This window comes from Caenorhabditis briggsae (assembly GCF_000004555.2).
Source record: "Caenorhabditis briggsae complete genome, chrX, whole genome shotgun sequence".
Taxonomy (NCBI): Eukaryota; Metazoa; Nematoda; class Chromadorea; order Rhabditida; family Rhabditidae; genus Caenorhabditis; species Caenorhabditis briggsae.
Genome location: NC_013491.2, coordinates 6,025,473 through 6,042,910, shown reverse-complemented (window position 1 = coordinate 6,042,910; position 17,438 = coordinate 6,025,473). Strand labels below are relative to the sequence as shown.

The following is a 17,438-nucleotide window of genomic DNA, read 5'->3' as shown; positions in this document are numbered from 1 at the left end:
CTTCACCTCGGGCTTTTTTATTTATTTAATCAGATTTTGAATGATTGGTTTCTCATAAAACGTTTCTTATGAAAAGAGAGAATCCAGGAAAAGAAAAAGTTTAATCAAAATACTAGGACAGACACGAAAAAAAATAGATCATCGCGTAGCATTTCTTACGTCTCTCTTCAATTCGTTGTAATAAAAAAGTGAACCGATGAGCGCGACGTCAAAGTGTCAGGTGGCTCTTTTTCAAAACCAATCACTACGCTTACAACTGATTTCTTTTTTCTTCTGCTCAGATTTTTTCTGGGGTTTCAATGACGGCTCGTTTATTTTCACAACACCTCTCGCTTTTTATCGGTTGAGCTATCATTGCTTTTCATCTGATGTGCGAAATTTTTTCCCGCTATTATTTTGTTCAACCAATTTACACTAAGATTTATTGCATGAGAAAAACAGGAAAAGTGTTTTGTGGATCTTAAAATGAAACGAAACGAAAAATGAAAGAAAAACGATTGGTCATAACTTTAATAAGCCACTATAAAAATGGTATTAAAAAGAAAAATGCTTTAGAAATGAAATGTCTTGGAACACACACACACACACACACACACACACACACACACACACACACACACACACACACACACACACACACACAGACACACTTTTCAACTGGATTTTGAAACGACAAAGTGGTGTCCCGGGTATTATAGTTTCGGTAGTATCGACCTTCAGACAATAGGGCACCATGTTTTATTGTCACATTTACCTTTGAAAAGAGAATTAGATTTGAAGGGATACGACGGAAGACTGGGTTTTATTCAAAATGGTAACAAGAAAAACTTATAAAGTTGAAACAGATTGATTCTGCACCAATCTCCAATAAACCCCTCTCAGCTGAAGCAATTCTTCATGTGTTCCTTGTTCGGCAACTTTCCCATTTTTCAGCACGGCTATGGAGTCTGCATTAACAACAGTTGACAATCTGTGAGCCACGACTACTGTAGACAATCTTTCACTAGCAGTGTCTAGAGCATTCTGGACGACTTTTTCAGAATCGCTGTCTAGTGCACTGGTTGCCTCGTCTAACAGCAAGACCTTTGGATCTTGAATAATTGCTCTGCCGATGGCGATTCGCTGTTTTTGACCTCTAGTTGGGCACCTCGCTCACCAACAATTGTGTCCAATCCCTAGAAAAGTAGAATTAAAAGTTTTGATATTTCAGTGAAACCTGTATTTGAAAGGCCAATTTAATTTAAAGGTACGTTTAACGTTCTCTTCCGAAATGTGTTGTTTGAAATTGAACATTTTACAACTTCACAGAAATTTGTTGGACCCCAACTTTTTGCTCTAAAATTTGCTCAATTTTGGAGAAGTGATTCATTTTCATGAATTTTGAATGGAAGTTCGCCGAATTTTTCGATAAAAATTTCGCGATAAATTGCTTATAAAATAAAAGATCCCCCTCCTATTGAAGAGCCTTTGTAATAACAGTGTCCTTAATAGGTACCTTGGAACAATAGAAGGGCCGACTTTTCTAACACAAGTTTTACGCTATCCTGCATTCCTGAAAATCTTACCCCAGGAAACTGTTACACGAAATTGAATGCGTTGGCAATTTTCAAAGCTTTGTCGATTTCCAACTGCGATACATTTCCGCTCAATCCGTACAAAAGATTCTCCACAATGGAGCAGTTAAACAGTATCGGCTCTTGTGAGACTAATTGCCAAGTTGGAACGTAGATGATGTAAAGTAATATCCTCTATTCGTTCATCGTCAATTTTCTGAAAATATCGCTATCAGATTTTTTCAAACTAAAATTCTTACGATTTCTCCATCATCTGGTTGATAGAACCTCTCTAAGAGAGGTTCTATCAAGATTGTTGATTTTCCGCACCCGCTGGGACCAACCAATGCCAATGTCTTTCCTGGCTCAACTCTCAGGTTTACTCCATCCAAAATAGTTTTGTCCGGACGTTGCTCATAATGAAACTTGAGATTCTCTCCAACAACTTTTCCCAGCTTGATGTTCTTTGTACCGTCTTTAGAGCCATAAGCCATGGTTTCTGGATAAGTGAACAGATGGAAAATCAATCCAGCTGCATGCGCTGCTTTTTTGTAGTCTGGAAGATAAGCTACAGCCGATCCAGCCATAAGCCATAAGTCATAAGTGGAAGTCAATGTGAGAGTCATCGACACCATGTAAGTTTCCATTGGCATAATTTCTTTATGCATCGCAAGCCAAGTTCCGAATTTAAAAGAAATCGAATAGATGTAAAAGAAGCAACAGCAGAAAAAGCCGTTTGCTGCACCCTGGATTACCGCTCGCTTGAAACACGAATTATGGCTTTTTTGCAAATGATCTGCGACCATATCCATTATTCTGTCCTCCATGTTTAGTGCTCGAACTGTTCGGATGTGCTCTATGGCTTCGATCGCTGCCTGAAATCATAAAATTGTTAGTTGCATTCGATAATAATAACAATTACCCTATTGCTATTTTCAAAAGCCAACGTATCCTTCTCGATAGCGCCATCTATTGCTCTTTCGTAACAGTATTCAGCTAAATAGAGAATAGGACACAGAAGAAGGACCTAGAAACGTTTTTCTGATTTTGAAATTTTTTTCAGTTCTACCTGAATGGTCATCTTCCAGCTGTACACCGTAGAAGTACTAATTGCAATTGAGATTGCTACAAAAGTCATAAAAACCGACCCAAGACGATCGTCAACAGAAGCTTTTACATTTGAAGCATCTGTGTTTAGTCGATTTGACAAACGAATTGCAGAATGCTTAGGGTCGTCGTAAAAAGAGCAAGGTAGTGACATTAGATGTTTGAATGATTTCATTCGAAGTCTTGTGGAAAGTCTTTCAGACACTTTTCCAAGATAGTAGTACTGACAGCGAAGTGTGATTGGGCGGAACAATGCGAGTAGGAGTATGGCGAATGCCCAAAAGTGCCCGTAGATCATAATATCTTCTCCATTCATGGCGAAGGCCTGATCATATTTTTATTTATTGATTAACTGACACAGTGTAACTCACTTCATAAGCCCTCACAGTCAGTTTTACCGAAATCTGATAGCTCAATCCTTGCAAAGCACTTCCTGCTAGTGCAGTCAAAAATAGGCAATAGTCAGGTTTACACATTTTGATGATTTCTCGAAGGTTCGATTTTTGAGCACCCTCCTCCGTGAGCTCATTCATAAGACGTTTTATCTCATCGTCTTGGGCTTCGTTTGTTTCAGAAAATTCTGTTCTGCTAGAATCTTGACGAGCTGAAAGTTCCTGAGAACTGTGATCTAGAACGTTGCCTGAAAATTAAAAAATTTGTCATTTTCCAACTTTTTTAGTCTGACTTGGTTGAACATGAGCTGGCCAGATCACTGTAGACTCCTTGCAACAAAATTAGCTTTTCATGATTACCAACTTTAACGATTTCTCCTTTATCCATCACAATAATTTTACTAGCGTTTCTGATTGTTGAGAGACGATGAGCAATGACAATCGTTGTTCTTCCTTCGGATGCCTGAAATGCGAACAAATAATTAGGTTCTAAAAAAATTGATCACCTTTTCCAGAGCTCTCTGCACTACATGTTCACTCTCATTGTCCAGAGCACTGGTCGCTTCGAGAAGCAAAATTTTTGGATTACGGACCAAGGTTCTCGCAATAGCGATCCGTTGTTTTTGTCCACCCGACAGTTGAGCTCCTCTTTCTCCAACAACACTTTTGATTCCTTTCGGGAAAGAGTTCACAAAATCATAGGCATTCGCCTTTCTCAAAGCTTCGTAGATTTCGGAGACAGTAGCGTTGGGATTTCCGAACAGGATATTCTCCTCAATGGTTGTTTTAAAAAAGCACTGGTTCCTAAGACACCACTCCAATCACTTGACGAAGCTGATTCGAATGGATGCTATCTAGTTTCACTCCATCTATCAAAATATCTCCGGAATCTACATTATAGTAGTGTAGAAGTAATTGAACTACAGTACTTTTCCCACTTCCACTGGCACCAACAAGTGCTATAGATTCTCCATGTTTCACTTCGAAAGATATTCCTTTGAGGACTGGAGCCTCAGGTCGGCTTGGATAGACAAATCGGACACTTCTAAAGGAAATATTACCTCGGACATTGTCAAGATGATTTTTTGAGTCATCATCTACTTCAATCTCATTGGTATCCTAAAAAAAATAGCAGGGTTTACAAAATCAATGGGACATTCTCACATCTAATAGAATATCAGCAATAGGTGAAGTTGAAGAAACTGTACTTGCAAATTTAGATAAATGAGGAGTGGCTTCGTTCAAGCAGTAGGATCCAAGTAGTAAGAAATTATACAGCCTAACAACAATGGAAGCTGAGAGTTTCCTTTTGTAGATTATATTCGCTCCAAAATAGATGATCACAGTGTTCAAAGCATTGATAAAGAAAAAACACACTCCTCGAGATGCCGAATTGTAAAATGCTTTGCGGAATCCATATCTCTCCCCTGCTTTCAATTCCTCTGAATATCTGTGAACCTCCTGTTGTTGCCCAGTCAGGGAGCAAACAGTTTTGAATGCTCCTAGAGCTTGAAAGGCTATGGAACCTGCATTTGCATAATGTTTTTCCTGTTTGCTAGTGATTTCCATTTAAACTTGATAGAAACTGCCAAACTTATTTTTTAACATAATCAGAAGAACATAATCTTATCAACGGCTTGAACGGATTTTTGATTTAGGCCCTAGAATCAAAAATATTTACGATTTTCCGAGCCTGACCCCTTTTTTTGGTGAAGTGTGACATGTGACAGGGCACATCTATAGTTAATCTTGATGGAAATAGCCAGACTCTTGTTTAAACATGATTAAAATGACAAAATCTTATCAACGGCTTGAACAGAATTTTAAATTAGGCCCTAAAAATAAAAATATTCACTGATGATGGGACACCTTTTGTTTTTGATCATAACTTGAGAACGAAGAAAAATATCGAAAAACTGTTAACGCCATTCGATTTAAACTTAAAAAATACTATTAGAAAAATGTTATTGGTTTGTTTCGTATCGTGAAAATAGGTGAAATGGAAAATGGTCGATTTCGGCTGTCCGAAGCTGGAATATCTTTCGGAAATCGTTCATTTAACCTACTTTCACCACAGGGACCAAGTTGATTCCACTTTTTCTATGTTATTGTTTCATTTTAAATTGAATGGAAATACCATGACTTCCCCCGGGGTATTGATATGTTTCTATAGTAAATCAAATGTGTTGAATTCAATGGTCGTAATGAAAAGAAAAGTTAACCTAGGATTTTTGAGATATGAAAATTTTTTTTGAATTTTTCAAAAAATCAACAATCCAATCAATAGGAAAAAAATTAAAAAATTTTATTCTCAATTTTTCAATCAATTGTCTATCTACTGTTTTTTAAATTTCAACAAACGGACATAAACTGACAAAGTTATGATTTTTTGAAAATTTAGGCATTTTTTGGTACGTTTTGGACCATAACTCCCAAAAGAAATTTTTTACCACCTATTCCGTTTGGAAGCAAAAATAACTTTTTACGCTCCATCCAACCATATAGGTCTCGATTTTTTTCGAAGGTAACACTTGGGAGTCATTCCATGTTAGAGTTCAATGAAACAAAAATCAACACTTCTGCTTTATTGCTTATCTGTTTCTGTCTCAAAAAACTCACTTTTCCATCTTTGACCTGAGCAAATTAATGAAGCAAAAAAACTAGAAATACATCGCTCTAACAAACGTTTGCATATATAATTTCTGAAACTTGGATTACCTTTATTCCCTTTCACCAAACCGAATGCACAACACTAGGCAATCCTAACACATCGGGAAAAAAAATGACGCGAGAGGGTCGTCGCCTTTTTTATTTATTTATTGTGTTCTCAAAGGTGTTTCTTTGAACTTTAGGGATGTATATTTTATTTCAAATGACATCATAGGTAAGATCCATGACAAAAAAAGTTATTTCTCCTGTTTTTGAATCAGTCTCCAGTAGGCGCGTTTGCGGTGTAGAAGTTCTTGGTGAGTTCCTAAATTGTATTTAGAAAATTTTAACTGCTTTTTTGGGATTCTACCTTGTTCCACGACTTGTCCGTTTTCAAATACTGCAATTGAATCGGCATTAACTATTGTAGATAAACGATGAGCAACAACTACTGTTGACAATCGCTCAATGGCAGTGTCCAGAGCATTTTGCACTAGTTTTTCACTATCACTGTCCAATGCACTAGTTGCTTCGTCTAGGAGGAGAATTTTCGGATTTCGTAAAATCGCTCTAGCAATAGCGATCCGTTGTTTTTGACCTCCGGATAGTTGGGCACCGTGCTCCCCGACAATGGTGTTCAGACCCTGAAAACGCTTTAATTACTGTAAGTGTTCTAACCACTCTATCCGTTTTTTCAGCTCGATTATCTTGGTTCTTTCAAAAGATATCAAAAATGCGTCAGCTGCAAAAATAATTTTTGTAATGTTACCAGAATTTTGTTAGTTTACAATTTTCTCGTATCTTTTGAACGAACTGAGATAATTGAGCTCAAAGTGAACGAACCGAGGTAAATGGGATTAATTTTTTTCGAAATCTTACCTCTGGGAACTTTTGTATAAAATCGAGCGCATTTGCTGTCCGTAGAGCTTTCTCGATTTTTATCTCTTCTACTAATTCTTCTAATCCATAGAGCAAATTTTGCCTTATTGAGCAATTGAATAGTACTGGCTCCTGGGCTACCAGACCCAAATTTGAACGCAGATGGTGTATGTTGATATCTTCTACATCTTCATTATCGATTTTCTGAAAACTTGATCTTCAGATTTCTTTCCCCCATAGGTTTTTGCAACATACCACACATCCAGTGTCCACTTGATAAAAGCGTTCGATTAGAGAAATGAACGATGACTTGCCAGAACCACTAGGGCCAACCAGAGCTAGTGTTTTTCCAGGTTTAAGGGACAAATTTACGTTTTTGAGAACCATATGGTCGAGACGTTGATGATAGTGAAAACTGATATTCGATCCTTTCACTACCCCATTCTTAATTTCCATACTCCCTTCTTTGGAGTCATAAGGCATGGTTGCTGGAGTTTTGAGCAAGTTGAAAATTAATCCAGCAGCATGAACAGCTTTTCGGTACTCCGGAAGATACAACATGACGTTCCCAACCATATTCGAAGTGTAGGAGAGAGTTATAAATGAAACATACATGTTCATTGGGAGGATTTCTCTCTGGAGAATAAGGTGGGTGCCAAATTTAAAAGAAGCTGCGTAGAAGAAATAATGACATATAACGGAGAACCCATTAGCAAGACCCTGAAACCATTTTCCTTGAAGGGTGGATTTTTTCTTGAAAAGTACAGTTTAACCTACCAAGGTGATGGCTTTCCAGCGATACTTTTTTCTTAATACTTCCAACTCTCCAATAATCATTGACATGACTTTATCCCCCATATTTAATGAACGGACTGTTTTGATATTGTTCAATACTTCAACAGCAATCTGAAAATTTGATAATTTTGCTTTTTTCTTTTTTCCTTTTTGGGCCTCAACAAACCTTATTGCTTTTCTCAATTAATGCTGAATCCTGCTTGACAGATTGCACAGTTGCATTGTCATAGCATCGTTTTCCAAAATACAAAATTGGGAAAAACAAGATGATCTATAATAAATCTATAAATTTAAAATCCAAAAATCCTTTAGAACCTGAATAGTAAGTTTCCATGAATAATAGCTGGCAACACTGATGGATACAAGAAAAGAGACAAGTGTAGTAAAAATGGTTCCTAGTCTTGAATCTACGGCACCCTTGACATTCGAAGCATCGGTATTTAAACGATTGGCAAGTCTTGTTGGGGAGTTTTTAGATTCGTCGTAAAATGCGCATGGCAAGGACAACATGTGATGAAAGGATTTGATGCGAAGACGAGTTGATAGTTTTTCGGCAACTCTTCCATAGCAATAATGTGTCGTATATGCTGTGATAGGTCTGATGAGGCCGAGGGCAAAAAACATTGAAGCCCAGAAGTGTCCGTATATTAGAATATCTTCTCCTTCCATCGAGTAGGCCTGAATAAGGCGAAGTATTCGATTTTTTTTTGAAATTATTGTTTAATTTTGCTCTTCTAGCTCAATTTTCTCAGTTCTCATCAGAAGTATTAAAAATCCCTAAATACTCTTTTTTCTTTTCCAGAACTGTTACCGATTTTCGGAAAATCGCAATAATTTTAATTGGGGTTTTTAAAAATGTTTTTTGCCTGTTTCCGCAATTTCATGTCGGCTTTTATCTATATTTCAACGTGACTTGTAAGACAAAAAACAACGAAAAGGTAAAAATCGACAGTAGAAAACATATACAGGAAAAAAAGCAAGAACAATTCGAAAAATAAGAATAGGTTAACATCTTTCTGATGCGAATTCTCAATCAAAACAAATTCGCACAAAAATGTTAAAATGTTACAAATTTTCAAAATTTTGTTAATTCTAAAACCGATATAATTAACCCTTATTGTGAAATTAATGTTCAATTTTTTTAAATAAAAAATATGGAATACAAACTTACTTTATAGGTCCGCACAATTAATTGAGCTAGCAATGGAGGCGACAATCCCTGCATAAAACTTCCAATAATTGCTGTTAGCAGCCAAAAGTATTGAGGGCGACACTCATTGATAATTTCCCAGAAACCAGAAGACACTTCCTTCTCTTCTGGGGTATCCGTGAGACTAGCTTGGCTACCCTTGGAACTTTTCCGAAGCGAATTTGAATTTTCTTTTATTTTGTTAATATCCAGAGGATCTTTTTGACTTGTTTGCTTTTCTTCAGAGTCAAAAATCTGAGAATTGATCAAATTGTTGTAGGCGCCAGCTTTTTGAATCAGGTGTTTATGAGCGCCACTCTCGATTATCTAAAATTCTAAATAATGGTCTCATTTTAATTATCTGTTATGCTCACTTGTCCTTGTGACATTACAATAATCTTGTCACAATTATTGATGGTTGAGAGTCTATGAGCAATGATTATCGTTGTACGACCTTCTGACGCCTAAATTGGTGGGGTAAAAAAAGTATTTTGAAATATCCTTACTTTTCTCAACGCCTTTTGAATTTCCCGCTCACTTTCATTGTCTAGAGCACTAGTTGCTTCATCGAGCAGCAAAATCTTTGGATTCTTAACCAAAACTCTGGCAATGGCAATCCTTTGTTTTTGGCCTCCTGAGAGTTGTGCACCTCCTTCTCCAACAATAGTTTCGATGCCATTAGGAAACGAAGCCACAAACTCGTAAGCGTTTGCCTTTTTCAGAGCGTCGAAGATTTCAAATTTCGAACATTCCGGATTTCCAAACCGAATATTCTGTTCGATAGTTGTGTCGAAGAGAATTGGCTCTTGAGATACAACTCCAATATTTCGCCGCAATTTTTTCAGACTTATGTTCTCGAGCTCCACTCCATCAATCGATATACTTCCAGAATCTTTATTATAGTGACGAAGAAGTAGCTGTACTAAAGTACTCTTTCCACTACCACTGGCTCCTACAAGAGCCACACATTCTCCTCTCTTGACTTCTAAGGAAATTCCTTTGAGGACTTTGGCATTCGGTCGAGTTGGATATGAAAATCTGACATCTTTGAACTGTATAACTCCATTTATTGGTTTTTGGTCATCCGGGACATCCTCATTTTCGATATTGTCATCGTTAGATGTCAAGATTTCAAAAATTGATGAAGCAGAAGAGATCGCATTGAGCAGATTGGAAATGTGGGGTAACACTTCTGCCAAACTATAGGCGCTGAGCATCATGTAATGAAACAGCTAAAAATTTTATAGCTAGAAAAATTATCTCTAGAAAAATGAAATATTCTAATCTTACTGTAACAATGCTTGCTTGATCCATAGTTTTGTTGTATATCAATCCTGCTCCAATGTACAAAAGTGTTCCATTCAATGCGCTGCAGAAAAAGTTGGTAACTGCTCGAGAGGTGGCAAAGAGAAGAGCTCTATGGATACCATGTTTTTCTCCAAGCTTTAGTTCAGAAGAGTAGCTGAAAATAATGATGGTTTTGAATTACAGTAAAACCTGTGACCCTCTGTGATAGAAGGGCTCCTTAAAGAATGAGTTGAAAATTCAAATATTCCGTACGTTTTTAGTGGGAAATAATCCGAAATTTCATCTTATTTGTTTCAAAACTTGCTCAATTTAGGTAAAATTGATACACTTTCTCCGGAGGTATATTTTGGAACAAAAGCCGGGCCTTCTAATACAGATGTTACGATATCTATTGATCACTTACCTCTTCAGCTCATAGGATTGGCCATTCAAAGATATAACAGTTTTAAAACAGCTCAATGCTTGATAAGCAATGCCTCCCGCATTGGCATAGTGATAACTTTGTGCTTTACTGGCTCCCATCATACTTGTAGAATTGATAAGCCCAGAAAAAGCAAGACCAACTGCGAAAAATAATCCGTATGAAGCAAGTTTCCAATCGGTATAAAAGGCAAGTGTGGTCCCAAGAAAAACATTAGTAGATAAGTGAATGATTGTAGCGAGTTTCTCGTTGAAAACCTCTCGGAAGCGATCCATGTTACTGAGTTTATATTTTTATAGAAGACTATTGGCTCTTTTCTGAAATCGGACGCCCATGAACAATCGGAGACTTGTGAAGAATCTATTTTTGAGTCTTTGATTATTCAGTGAGCCGCCCATTCCAGAAGAAAGTCACTTTTTAAAACTTACTCATTCAGCACAGCTGACAACTGTCCAGTAGATACAGTATCAAAAAATTTTGCGTCCTTGTGAAGTAGTTTATGTATGAGTTTACTTCTAACCCGATAGGTGGTATTATCACCGACATATTTGAACAAAGAAAACTGGGAAATGGTTTCTAAAATTGAATGAAAAAATAATCTCACTTGAAAAAATCCAAAAATAAATAAAGCACAGCCCCCTAGAAGAAAACGAATAGTGACTGCATTCATATCAGACTGAAAATCTTCAAAAGATGTGTTGAGGTCAGAATTGTCTGAAATTTAAAACATTCGAAAAATTCTAAAAATGGTAAAAACGTACCCAAAGTCTCATTATTCATTGCTGATGTTATTTTTGAAAATGTCTGAGATACTATTCCATAGTTTTGGTTCATAATCGGCTGACATATTCCAGAACATATTGCAAAAAATAGTGCGAACATGGACAAACACTTCTCAAGGTTAGTAGTACACTCCCACTTAATGTTTTTATTCATTTTGGCTTCCAATTGAGAAAAAAACTCACAATTACAAATAAAAATCTAATGAAATTCGAATACATTTTTACATTGTCTGATGGTGGCAAGAGCACTTTTTTCTCAGCCATACCCGAATTTGAACTTCATATCAGTAGCTGATTGTTCTATTTGTACAGCCAATTGTGACGTAAAGTTTCGAAAAAAACGAGAGACCGAGAAAATGAGTAAGATAAGGAGAAACTGTGTCTCTTCGAAACGTGTGGTCTCTATATCACAGTTCTATGTTAGAAAATAAGTTGAGAACGATTTGATGATGTCATTTCCTAGGAACTATTCATCCTTCCTCAAAAATAAGCAATGATAATTTTTAATTTCTCATGATTTGTGTAAAATTGCGAAATCTCAATGAATTGTTACAGTCACTTCTTATCATTAAATTCTTTGACAATTTTAACTGCAAAACATGAAATTTGATTTGAAATTGTTTTCTTTTTGGGAATTGCTCTTATTTTCCTGGAATAGAAGGCCAATTTCATTTCTTCAAGGTTTTCAATTCGATTTTTTTATATAAATGGCACAAATAGATGATTGTCAATTGCATCCAAATCCAGGTGGTATTCTTTTGTGCAGCTCGTCCAATGAGAAAAGCAATAACCTCCATTTCTAAATTCTTTCATTTATTATTTTATTGTACTTTTGATCCATGAAAAATTATGGTCCTTGAAGGGTGTTCATGTTAAATATACAGTATTGGCGCCTTTCAGAAACTGGTGGCAAATAGCTTTAAAACAAGGAATTATTAAAAAAATTCAGAAAAGCAAAGTTCTCAATCTACCGTAAAACCTGTATTAAAAGCGCCGGCCCTTCTATTGTTCCAAGGTACCTCCGGAGGGCCCTTCTATTACAGGGGCCCTTCAATTAGAGGGGGCTCTTATATTTTACGGCCGTTTTTCCCGGGAATTTTTCATTGAAAAATCGACGAGTTTTCGTTCAAAAGTCATGAAAATCTGTCAATTTCACAAAATTAATCAAGGTTTTGAGCAGAAAAATAGATTTTCAACAGATTTCTATCAATTTGATGAATTCCCGGAATCTTTTTCACTGAAAACGTACGGAAATTCTTTAATTTCATGACTGTTTTAAAGGGGTTTTTCTTTACAGGGGGCCTTTCTATTACGGGGGCCCTTCTATTACAGGGGGTCCATTTATTTTTCCAAACCCCTCTCCGGAAGGACCTTCAATTAGAAGGGCCCTCCTATTAAAGGGGCCCTTCTAATACAGGTTTTACGGTAGGTCTGTTTTACCTAATTTTCACAGTGATCGGAACCTTGACAGCCAAGCTCCAGACTTTTGAAAATACCAAAAAATCAACTGAAAAATACTATTTTGTATGTCTTATTGACCGGTATTTTCATGTGAACACTTTGTAATATCCATAAAATTCTTTATTTTAATTTATTTTCAAAAGTTCAGTTCTGTGATGCCGTTCATTTGTGTTCTTTGCAGCGTCATTTGGCCATCGAAGCAAAGCTTGATGAATTTCGGAAGAAAGGAAGGAAGTTTTTTTCTGAAATTTTTTGTTTTTTTTTCATAAATTGAAAAAATTGAGCTAAAAACACTATGAAAAAAATTGTAAACTCACCGTTTTGTCAGTTCTCATAAAGACCACCTCTCAATAGAAAGGGAGGGAAACGAGAAACAGGAATATCAGAAAAATCAAAATTTAGGATCCCAATCGGGGTTCCATAGAAAGATATTGAATGACTCAGACTTCGCAAAAGGCGTCCTGAGACTATTCCAGTCTAAACAAGCCACAAAGATTTGCTTAGATCTGACCAATCTGCTCCACCTTCAGAGAAAACATCGAATAGCAATGAATTAGGGAATCTCCTGGAGCCTTTTATAGGGGTTGTCGTAAGTAGGCGTGTCGTTGTCCTTGGGAAGTCTGGGTTATGTTAAATATTGTGATTTTATGTGAAATCGTTGAAGAGAATACAAAGTGTTCACATGAAAATACCGGTCAATAAGACATACAAAATAGTATTTTTCAGTGGATTTTTGGTATTTTCAAAAGTCTGGAGCTTGGCTATCAAGGTTCCGATCACTGTGAAAATTATGTAAAACAGACCTACCGTAAAACCTGTATTAGAAGGGCCTCTTTAATAGGAGGGCCCTTCTAATTGAAGGTCCTTCCGGAGAGGGGTTCGGAAAAATAAATGGGCCCCTTGTAATAGAAGGGCCCCCGTAATAGAAGGGCCACCTGTAAAGAAGAACCCCTTTAAAATAGTCATGAAATTAAAGAATTTCTGTACGTTTTCAGTGAAAAAGATTCCGGGAATTCATCAAATTGATAGAAATCTGTTGAAAATCTATTTTTCTGCTCAAAACCTTGATTAATTTTGGTGAAATTGACAGATTTTCATGACTTTTGAACGAAAACTCGTCGATTTTTTCTATGAAAAATTCCCGGGGAAAACGGCCAGAAAAAAAGAAGAGCCCCCTCTAATTGAAGGGCCCCTGTAATAAAAGGGCCCTCCGGAGGTACCTTGGAACAATAGAAGGGCCGGCGCTTTTAATACAGGTTTTACGGTAGATTGAGAACTTCAGGCGCCTTCGCGCCCCCGTAGCTCAGCCGGTAGCGGCGCTGTACCCCTGAGCTGCCTGTCATGAGTTCAACCCCTCATGGGGGTTCTCTATGCAAAATATCAGGAAAACTTTTTTTTTGGTGTCTGGCCTCCTTTAAGTGTACCCAAAATATCTTGAAATATTTCAGTTTTCCCACCTATGATTTGTTGAAAAAAGAGTCGTTTTGCACTACGGATCCATTCAAAGAATTCCATTATCCTCCAATGATTCTCAACGGAGATCTATCACCGGTAAGACATTGAGAATGAAAAAACTACGTTTACAGAACTACAAAAGTTACTGTAGTTTAGGAAATGTTCAAGTTTCAGAGCTACGAATTCAATGTTCTATTCCATCACAATTGCACTCAAGGAGGGCTTCGCCGTTGGGCATGTTATTATTCGCCAGAGCCCCTCGTATTTTGTCCTGTTGATGGAGAGTGAGTACAGTGATTCTACAGTAATTTAAAACAAAGGTTTCACATTTTCAGGCAAACGGTTGCGATGGATGTGTGGATTGGGAACAAATGGAATTCTAAAGAGTGTTGGCCTCTGTTTGCTGATCCAATTTTTTGAATTGATGAATTTTTAATTTGATTAATGAATTTTTCGTGTTGCATTTATTTCAAACTTCAAACAGTTTCAAGTTTTACAGAGTGTCCGAATTTCAATTTTTTTGAAAATTTCTATCTTTCCGATTTAAAGATCAAATTTTTGTTGAAAGAGTTTGAACGCCCACGCATTTCTACGAAACCTCGAAAAACAGCTCTAGGCTGAAACTGTCTCTTTGTTAGTTGTTTTTGTCTAATTACTTTTTCATGATGAATGTTTATGGCTAATTGCCATGTCCTTGATTCAAAGAGTATATGTCATTCATTGATGTAATTATGTAATTTGACTTGGAAAACAAATACTAATGAATAAACACATTTTTTGCGTATAATTTAGTGCGTACAAAGAAAGTTAAAAGGAATGAAAAATTAGAGATTATTGGGTTCCTTTAATACTGGCCAAATTTCCTTCTTTCCAAACCACGATCAGCTCTCCAGCATACTCAGCCAGGAATTCTCCACTTGAAATATCTTCTTTGGCGAATATGCCGTATCCTTTCGTCTTTGTATCGCGAAACTCCAGCTTCGGGTTTACATAGCCCTTTGAGACATTTCGGTCATTGCAGAGTTCTCCTGCTGCAGCATCCTTGATAAGTTCCGCCTTTGGTTTTTCATTGCCTTTCGTATCCTTTAGTTATTGTGCCTCGACGCTCCAATTTAGGGAAAGGAATATCACAAAAATCAAAGTATAAGGATCCCAATAGGGGTTCCATAGGGAGTCTTAGAAGGGGGGGGGGGGGATATTCAGAAAAATAAATAAGTAGAATCCCAATCGGGGATTCATTGAGCGGTATTGATGAATTCCTAATGGGGTGTAGATTGATCCAGAATGGCTAAGACTGACCAAAAGGCGCCTGAGACCATTCCTGCCTAAGACAAGTCTAAAAAACTTTCTAGGCCTGATCAAACTACTCCGCCAATCGAGAGAACATCGAATGCCAATGAATATGGGAGTCTGTTGGAGCCTTATATAGGGGCTCTCCAAATGGGCGTGTCCAGGTGAATGGGCGTGGTCTTGGAGGAGGAGGATGAGTATGCGAAGAGAGTGTGGTCCCAGGGAAAGACTTTCTATGACGTACGTTAACGAGATAAATCTACCAAAGCTGGCAATAAGATAATTGAACAATGGACAAAGTGCCCATCAATCTATTTTTATGACCTTTTTGAAGAGTCTCTCCATGTTTTATGACCCTTCTGAAGAGCCCAAAGTATCCTAGAGGGTCATAACATATGCCACCTTACCCAAAAGAACATTTATATATATTCAACAATTTTGTTACTTTTAAAATTGAAAACCAACACACAAAAAAAATTGAATTTTTGAAAACATTTTCCAGCAACCATTTCTTTCGTCAAGTTTGAAATTTGAAAAACGACTGTCATTCTATTAGGTTGGCAGGAAAGTAACCGTCCCTTGTTTTATTTGTGAATAATACAAAAGCAGGATTAATCCAAGATTAGCATTATGCACCGTCGTGGTCCACGACATGTTGGCAATGTTCAGATAACTTGTGGATACAATACCTTCAAAAGCCAGCTAGCCACAAATCAAAGTATTCATTGTTTCCTGTTTTTCACATAAATAGTGCAAAATTTCGTATTCTCTAGATGAGGTTGTATCTCTCCGAATATTTAATAATCTGATAGAGCTCAGTCGGGACTATAAGTAGGTGAGGGAGAGCTTTTTAATTTCTTCCAGTATTACCCGTTATTGATATATTTGCTCCCCTATTTTTCTTTTTCTACCGGTTACATCTTTCCTGTGTCAAATATCTAAATTATCCCGTTTCCCCTCCCCTACTCAGATCGGCTTCGTGAGGGGCATTTTTCTGAGTCTTTCATGTCCTGCCCTCTAATGTTTTATTACACCTGATCAATAAACAAATTAAATTAATTAATCCAGAATTGTCAGAATGTACCGTCGTGATCCACAACATGTTGGCAATTTTCAGATTATTTCTAGGGTAAAACTTGGGAGTCACTATATTAATGCAATATATTTTTGCCGGAGACCTTTTTCAATTTTTTCTAGTTAGTTCAATGTTTTTATTTTTTCAGATTTCCAGATTCTTATATGTTCTCACGTTATTCCGGTGTTTTTTCAGTTGCATTGGTCAGACACTCATTTGAGAATTGGCTAATCAAGATGAGAATATGCCAATGGGAAAATTGTCATACTTTATGACCCTCTTGGAAACTATAGACTCTTCGAAAGAGTCATAAAAGACTCTTCAGAAGGATCATAAAAATAATTGCTGGGCACTTTGTCCATTGTCTTATTATCTAATTGTAAGTACTTGGAGATTTATCTTGTTACCGTATGTCTTAGAGTGACAGTCAAAACTCAAACTTGATGAAAAAAGTCTTCCGGGGAAAAATGTTTCAAGAACTCGAACTCACAAAATTGCTCTAAAATAGTTGAATAAATGTTTTTTATGTACAATTTTCTCAAATTCTCCGATTTGCAGAAAATTTCAAATGCTGTTATATTTTGTTACATTACTAAAAAAATAAATTTTTAAAAATTTGATTGAAAAAAAAGTTTTCGAAAAAAAAAACAAAAAACAAACAGTTTTAAAAACTTCCAAAATTTTTTGAACTTTCAGCTCCAGATTTTTTCAACATTTCAGATTTTCAGATTTTTTATCTTTGAACGGTTTTCAGGTGTTTTTTAGTTGCATAAGTCGCAAATCTGGAATAGGCTAAGTAAGATAAAAATATGATAATGGGGAAAGTGTCACATTTTATGACCCTTTAAGATACTATAGACTCTTGATAGTGCCATAAAAAATAATTGCTGGGCACTTTGTCCATTGTCTTGTTACTTTATTTCCAGCATTAGTAGATTTACCTCATTAACGTACATCATATTAGGTTGGCAGGAAAGTAACTGTCCATTTTTCATTAGTAAATAACACAAACACAAGAATAATTCGTTCCCATACCAAAAAAGGGTTCTCCTTCATCGCCCGAAAAATATCGCCCCATTTCG

General features: G+C 36.6%; 3 protein-coding genes across 3 annotated transcripts; 1 reads left to right on the top strand and 2 right to left on the bottom strand.

The window, feature by feature from the left end:
* Positions 1-1,070: 1,070 nt before the first annotated feature.
* CBG17574 lies at positions 1,071-10,397 on the bottom strand (the record flags this gene model as incomplete). Its single annotated transcript, XM_002644052.1, has 19 exons — positions 1,071-1,175; positions 1,898-2,428; positions 2,476-2,580; positions 2,623-2,985; positions 3,032-3,300; positions 3,413-3,515; positions 3,559-3,825; positions 4,430-4,578; positions 6,072-6,345; positions 6,581-6,784; positions 6,836-7,300; positions 7,358-7,486; positions 7,542-7,646; positions 7,691-8,053; positions 8,547-8,891; positions 8,939-9,028; positions 9,071-9,796; positions 9,855-10,026; positions 10,276-10,397. 19 exons carry the CDS (start codon positions 10,395-10,397, stop codon positions 1,071-1,073), a joined length of 4,887 nt encoding a protein of 1,628 aa, XP_002644098.1.
* Positions 10,398-11,173: 776 nt separating this feature from the next.
* Positions 11,174-14,411, top strand: CBG17573 (the record flags this gene model as incomplete). Its single annotated transcript, XM_002644051.1, has 4 exons — positions 11,174-11,193; positions 13,985-14,087; positions 14,166-14,275; positions 14,327-14,411. The coding sequence occupies 4 exons, from the start codon at positions 11,174-11,176 to the stop codon at positions 14,409-14,411; spliced, it is 318 nt and encodes a 105-aa protein (XP_002644097.1).
* A 411-nt stretch (positions 14,412-14,822) lies between these two features.
* Positions 14,823-16,557, bottom strand: CBG27565 (the record flags this gene model as incomplete). The annotated part of the gene is made up of 3 exons (XM_045239243.1): positions 14,823-15,074; positions 15,747-15,830; positions 16,531-16,557. The coding sequence occupies 3 exons, from the start codon at positions 16,555-16,557 to the stop codon at positions 14,823-14,825; spliced, it is 363 nt and encodes a 120-aa protein (XP_045100017.1).
* Positions 16,558-17,438: the final 881 nt, after the last annotated feature.